A 7,500-nucleotide genomic window follows, 5' to 3' on the forward strand; every position below is an offset into this window, starting at 1 on the left:
AATGAATATCAACAATTATTTATCTACATTCAAAAACCATGGAAAACAACCAAAATAATGCAGAAATATGGGTAATTAACATGGTTAGAATATAGCTAAACAAAGATTAAGAAAAATATAAACATGATGCCTTATCTAAAGAACTAAATGCTAAAATGACACTCACTACTATTCAAATAGTCTGTGCAGGTGAAGAATAACAGAGCAGGAAGATAACAAGGAGACTCAAGTTATAAACATGGAAAGGGTTAACACACCTCCAATATGTATATACTGGTAGGAACTTTTAGACTTCCCTGACAATTTATTTAAAAAAATAACTTGCCAGAATATGGAAATTGGAGGATTGTTGGCCTTTGCAGAGGGTAAAGCATACAGATCACAAGAATTGCTGGATGCAGGGGAATCTTGGTAATTACTGATATATATATATGGATATATACTGTGAAGAGACTAGTACCTACATCTTAAACTTCCCCAAAAGCAGAGGCGAAAATAGATGTGAAAATATCTATGAACAGGTTTACTAGTAAAGGACTTTAGTTTACCATTCTGTAAAGTGACCTATAATATGAACCATTTACCTAGTCTAATTCAATTATCTCTGTCTTTATCTGTTCAATAACTCTAGAAATCCCAGCTTTAAATTCATGCAGACCCTATTTAGTCTCATTTCACACTCTGGTAATTCTTTACAGTATGTATGCACTCACCAGAGTGCAACTCTGGTGAGTGTGTTATGTGCTCACTTAGCGCCCAACACATAAAACATTGAGACTGAGACTGAGAACTCTGCCTTACAAAATTTATTCAGTAATATAAGTTACCATGACTGGGTGTGAAGTAAGGGCACTGCCCAAGGGGAGGGTTGATAGGGGGACCAACACTCCCTCGGAAACATTGTCTTGACCCTAGTATACACAGCAAAATAGAGCCAAGACTTGTTTATTGTTTATTTGTGGCATTACTGTTTGTGTCTCAGATTATTTCTTGCACCAATGACTGTACTTTTAAGTTCTCAACAAGAATATCATCTTCAATTTGCCTTAGTTAAGTGCATTCATACCATAAAGATTAACCTATATTCCTTTGAATTAACAAAATCAGTCTTATCAAGTGAACCTTTTTTTTAGAAATAGTTTATTTCCCTGTACTGCTGAATACAATACCAAGCATTATGGAAATGCATCACCAGCATCAAAATATTGCCATATTCATGCATAAGAAGCTGCTTGCCAAGTTAGCTTGTTAGTATTTAAATGCTTGTGTTAACCAGCAATATGTACATCAAATTTGAGATAGAGACTGATGTGTAAGTCCAACAAAACATCTGCTGGTTTATGTCTTGAAAGATATCAGGACACTGATTCTTCACAGCAATGCCTGGAAATTTGGTTTCCTTTCCCCCTACAATATCAAAATTCATAACACGTCCAATTTTGTCTAGAAGGTAGTGTTACAGTAACCTCTAAAGTTCCAAGGAAAGCATAAATAGCATATCAAAACTAATTTAATTCGCTCTGGGTTCTACTAAAAGTTTTCTGTATAGCATCTAATCAACTTACTTCACTAATACAAAACCTATTATACTATTTTCACCATGCTGTCTGCACAGAAAGGGATTCTCACAATCTGATCCAATCCTAGAGAAGTATATTCCTTATCTGAGATTTCAAAATAAACATTTCTTCACAATGAACAAAATAACATAAGAGAACATCTAGAATAAGAGACGGAAAAAAGACAAAAGAATAAAAAGATTGCTCATTTGGTACAACATAACTGTCAGACTTACCTTGCATAGTCCATTCTGTCTACCAGTAATGGAAGCAAGGTTGAAAAGGTAGAGGGAGGAAGCCTGTGATAACTTGTGGGGTTCTTGAAGTATATTTCTCTGGGACCATCTTAATCTGATATCTACTCACAAGTCATTTGTTCGCATTTCATTTCAAAGCCACAGTTTCTGGATCTTTTCACTATCATCAACCAGGGATAATGGATCAATCAGAAGGTAGTCCCATATGTCCAAAACTGGGCTATTTTTTTTTTTTTTTTTAGTTAGGCACCACTACCACATTTGTAGTTTTTATACAACAAATAATTTTCATGGAGTTAAATATCTGCTTATAAAAATATAAAAACTACTAGAGTCATAACCTTAACTTTCCAGGTAGTCTACAATGAAAAAGTTTCTAAAGGATCAGTTCCGATATTTCTGTCACAAACCACTGACTCAAAACTATGTATGGAAATTATCCAGGCTAGTACTGCATCAAGGGATACTCTTTAACACTGTCAAAAGCTAACAAACTTCCACCACTCATATTTCAGCAAGATAGTAGCTTCTTTGTCATTAAATAACAATGGTAGTCTACAAGGTCTATTTTACCAAATTATAAGCAGTCGAAGTTTGCTGACCTAACTGCAAAGGCCATGGCATCACCTGACGTGTACCGTAAATCCACTAACTCTGATAAGTAACTGTGGCCTTACCTCTACGTCATACATATTATTTCACACACTTAATAGCATTATCTTATTTGTTATTCAAATAATTTCTTGTGGTAACTGTTCAGACCAGAACTGCAGAAAGCAATGCTACGGCCTGCATGCTTCAAGATCCGGGAAAGGGCCAAGAAACTTATTTACACTTCGCTAGAGAATTTGGACGAGTTCCTTATTTGAAAATAAATCCCTAGTGAGAACAATCACGTATATCCTGAATATACATGAGGAGGATTGATGGCCTTGCTGACTTTATTCATGCAATCATGGATTCAATTACCTTAGTAAGTGGCTGTGGTCTTACCCTTATTTAAGACATTTAACATAAAGTTCTGAAAACATTCGAAAATAAAAAAAATCCAAAAAGGATCACTTTAAAAAGAAAAAAGAAAAAAAAAAAGGCAATAGTTATAAAGAATACAGAGATCAACACGGCCACAATTCCTTTTACTTGATGAACTATGATAAAGGTAAGTCCACTACAGTCTTGGCCTCGGCACTTTGCACACGGCAAGGGCAAATAAATCATTACAAAATTCAGCAAGACGGAGCTAGTTAACCCGACTATATTTACAATCAAATAATGAACCAGTTAAGCGCTATCTTGCTGTTTCTACGTAGGGGCCTGCAAGAGAAGCAAGGGGGCCATGGCATCTTTTTATGCAGTTCCATTCCAATATAAAAATAATAATAATCGAGACTGAAATAAAAATCTTAACCCAACATAGAAAGAAAAGCTAAAACAAAATTAACAAATCTTCTAAACAAAATCCACTCAAAATCAAAACACGACACTGCAATGGTTTTCTCTCTCTCTCTCTCCTTCGCTTCCGTAACTGTGCGCGAAGGCCTACCACCACAACTGCAACGACACCTATCACTCGCAAACACGTTCCGGTTGGCACTGTTTTCCTTTTCCTCTCTAATTCTTCCTTCTACGTTTGCGTTTTTCTTCGTGGGGGGGGATATATCTTCGAGGTTTCCCTTTCCTCAGGAACATAAAAGACTCGGCATAAGCTATGCAACTAAACATAGAAAGGAAAGTCTTTACACAAAGCTAATTTACCAAAGTATCTCTTACACTTGAAACCATCTTAGAAAATGCTTAAAATAATGATGATAACAATGAGAATCTAGTAAAAAGTTCTATTTTTGTATGCATTACTCAAGCCTTTTGTATCCTCCATCAAGGGAACTATTATTTGCTGAATTTATGAGTTTCTCTCTCTTTCTCTTCGTCTGTCTGTCTTTTTCAACACTTACGAACTTATCCCCATTTTTTTTTTACTTTTATAAAAGACATTTCTACAGGGGATAAAAGGAGATAAGATAAAAGTTAGTTTTTAAGAATATAATCCCCGATGACAACGTTATTTAACATTCCCATACCTCTATTTGTCCTCTCCTCGGGACAATTCTGGCTTTAGGGCTGACGAAATGCCTTTTTTTCCTAATTTAGATGAAATTGTTGAAGGAAAACCGATCTCTCTGCTTGTCATTCCCGGAACATGGCTGACAACCGAATCTACGGATGGCCTGCCTTTTGAATGCTTTTTTAGGGCTCTGTGGGACTGATTTCTCTCATGGATTGCTCTCTTAGGTGGATTAGTTTGTGAACTTCAAGATTTCCAGGGTTGGTGGTATGTTCTATGTTGAATTTAGGTGGAAAATGGATAAAAAACAACAATGGTTTCACTGAACATCATTGCTATTGGTTCGACAAGTGAAGAGAGACAAGCGCAAGGGAGAAACTCTTTGTATCTCCATTATATTTTTACCTTCTTTGTCATTACCAGATATATAAAATAAACCTTTTTTAAAAGATGTATTATTTGATTTCTTACTTTACTATTTTCGGGTAACGTTTCAATAGGATAGGATCACCATCAAAGAAGGTAATTTATGCATCTATTTATATTTTGGAATGTTCATAATTGTTTTTTTGTCAGTGATAAGGATTCATTTTTTATGATAGGTAAATAGGTACTTTATTAATTTCTATGAGTGTCTGGTTGTCTGTCTGTCTGTCTGTCTGTCTGTCTGTCTGTCTGTCTTTCTCTCTCTCTCTCTGTGTAATATATATATATATATATATATATATATATATATATATATATGTAAAAATAAATAGATAGATAAATAGATATACATACACACATATGTTTATGTATATATATATACATATATATGTATATATATATATATATATATATATATATATATATATATATGATTAAACACACATACACTATATATATATATATATATATATATATATATATATATATATATATATATATATATGATTAAACACACATACACTATATATATATATATATATATATATATATATATATATATATATATGATTAAACACACACACACACATACACTATATATATATATATATATATATATATATATATATATATATTTATATATATATATATGCATGTGTGTGTGTGTGTGTGTGTGTGTGTGTGTGTGTGTGTGTGTGTGTGTGTGTACATAAATATACATGTATACATACATATATATATACATATATATGTATATATATACACATATATACATACATACACATATATTTATACACTTATCCATAAATATGTATACAGTATATGCATATATATATATATATATATATATATATATATATATATATATATATACACTCTCTCTCTCTCTCTCTACATATATATATATACATATATATACATATATATTCAAATATGTACAAACATATATATATATATATATATATATATATATATATATATATATAAACATATATTTATATAAACACATACACACACACACACACACTTTTTTCCACTCTGTCTCTTATTATTTGTGTGATATTTCATCTGATCAATTCTTCAGACATTTCAGCATGAATAATTTTTCAGCCCAGAAAATCTGCATTCTTGATCCAGTGTTAAACTACAACTGGAAATATACTCTGCCTGTAGTATGGGGGTTCTAGGGGATCCATAGATGTTTTTCAGGGGGTTCGTGAGGATCAGATAAAAATAGCATTACTTTATACATAGAAAAGAGTGTGTTGTTTTTTAGATTGTTCACTTAACAGTTTAAGAATACTTTGCGTATCCCATATGAATACGAGACAATCAAATCTCAATAAATAATGTACATTATACACATTACATGCAAAATTACGTTTATGTGAATATTTCTTGGTAATGGTGTCCATAGCTTTCATCAGCAGATTATAAAAGGGGTCTGTGACTCTAAAAAGGTTAAGAACCACAACTCTAGTATCTTCGCCGGCAATTTATTTAGTTTACCCAAGAACATCAGACATTCAGAGAAAATGGTTTGTTTATAGGAGTAACTTCTCTATTATGTTTCTCATTAATGACAAGGTATAAGGGATAAGTATAGCATTAACATTTATAATTCTTCACTTATAAACGCGCACACGTAGTTAATGTAAAGCATTAATGAGAAGAGAAGGTGGCATATGTCATCAGCTGAAGTTCTCTTCATTTACAATAACAGTAGAGCACAGAAAACAGAATAAAGTCCACCTTCCTTACTGGTTGCACAGGGATTAGGGCTAGTAGTTGCCTGAAAGGTGGCCTTTTAAACTCATGCACCAAGCAACAATAAAAATAAAATCAAGGCAAAGAGAAAGCCAAAGATGAAATTAGCAACATGGAACCTGAGGACCATGCCAACCGGTCTGACAAAAGACCTTATGGACAAAAGTGACGCACACAAGTCAGAAGTTATTAACAACGAATTGCTGAGATTGGGTGTGGACATTGCTACACTGCAAGAAACCTGCCTTGCTGAAACTGGATCTCTTCGAGAGGACTACACACTAGAAACGGCGTTGATTTCGCTTTCAAGAACTCACTACTTGGCATGGTAGAGTCCGGCAAAGAAGGGTCTGAGAGGATTCTCTTCCTGCGTCTTCACACCTCACACGGGCCTGTCACCCTCCTCATTGTCTGTGCCCCACTCTCTACTCCACACACGAGGCAAAAGGCCAATTCTTTGGCCATCTGTAGTCAGTCATCCAGAAGGTGGCATCAGCGGACAGCTTCATCCTCCTTTGTGACTTTAATGCTCGCTTCGGTGCAGACTTCTTCCTGGCCCAGCTGCCTCGGTCCTTTTGGTGTTGGTAGCATGAACGACAACGGCCAGCGTCTCCTGGAAGTGTGAATACTTCAAGACCTGCGCATTACAAACAGCTACTTCCACAGTAAGCCCTAGCATAAGGTGTCATGGCGCCATCGTTGCTCCAAGCGAGGGCACCAGATAGGCCTGATCCTTACATGTCGCAAACAGCTGTAGGCCTACAGCATTCTCAACACATGCTCATACCACAGTGCTGATTGCTGCAAGATTAGGATCCAGCCGAAGAAGGTGCAGCGAGCCAAGCCACCATGCAATCCACACATCGACACGACTAAGGCCAAGTGTCAGGGCATGGTGGAGTTGCTCATCAAGGACCTGGTAGATAAACAGGAGACGAAACCTCCGGAAGGGAACGCCGAACAGAGGAGGGACCATCTCTGCAACACTCTCCATGACGCGCCTTCTCCGTCTTCGGCAGGAAGACTGAGAAAACCCAGGACTGGTTTGAGGCAAACGCAATAGAGATCAGCACTGTGATAGAAAAGAAACGCATTGCCCTGCTAAACCACAGGCAATATCCTACCCAGTCAACGCTGCAGGTCCTCGGGGCAGCCAGAAGCGAGGTCCATCGGACAGCCAGAAGCAGCGCCACCAAGTCCTGGCTTGAACTCTGTGAGGGAATTCGGCTGGCTGCTGACACCGGCAACATCAAGGGTGTCTATGAAGAATTCAAGAAGAACTGGTCCAACATACAGTAAGATGGGTACACTCAGATCAACATCTGGCGAAACCATATATATATATATATATATATATATATATATATATATATATATATATATATATATATATATATATATATATATATATATACATATATATATATAT

At 35.5% G+C, this 7,500-nt stretch overlaps 1 protein-coding gene across 22 annotated transcripts in view; it reads right to left on the reverse strand.

Annotated features, from left to right (window-relative positions):
- pum (pumilio) overlaps nucleotides 1–4,179 on the reverse strand; it is a 259,778-nt gene extending 255,599 nt beyond the window's left edge. For 14 of the 22 annotated variants that reach the window (XM_070143619.1, XM_070143617.1, XM_070143615.1 and 11 more), the window contains exons 1-2: nucleotides 3,895–4,026; nucleotides 1,796–2,120 (exon numbers count right to left, since the gene is read on the reverse strand). In XM_070143619.1, coding sequence (XP_069999720.1) covers nucleotides 1,796–1,809 — 14 coding nt within the window. In that variant the 5' untranslated portion in view covers nucleotides 1,810–2,120; nucleotides 3,895–4,026. Of the gene's footprint in view, nucleotides 1–1,795; nucleotides 2,124–3,894 lie in introns of all 22 variants that reach the window. The other 8 variants (XM_070143616.1, XM_070143605.1, XM_070143622.1 and 5 more) reach the window with 6 other exon arrangements.
- Nucleotides 4,180–7,500: the final 3,321 nt, after the last annotated feature.

Source organism: Penaeus vannamei, chromosome 31 (assembly GCF_042767895.1).
Source record: "Penaeus vannamei isolate JL-2024 chromosome 31, ASM4276789v1, whole genome shotgun sequence".
In the NCBI taxonomy this organism is placed as follows: Eukaryota; Metazoa; Arthropoda; class Malacostraca; order Decapoda; family Penaeidae; genus Penaeus; species Penaeus vannamei.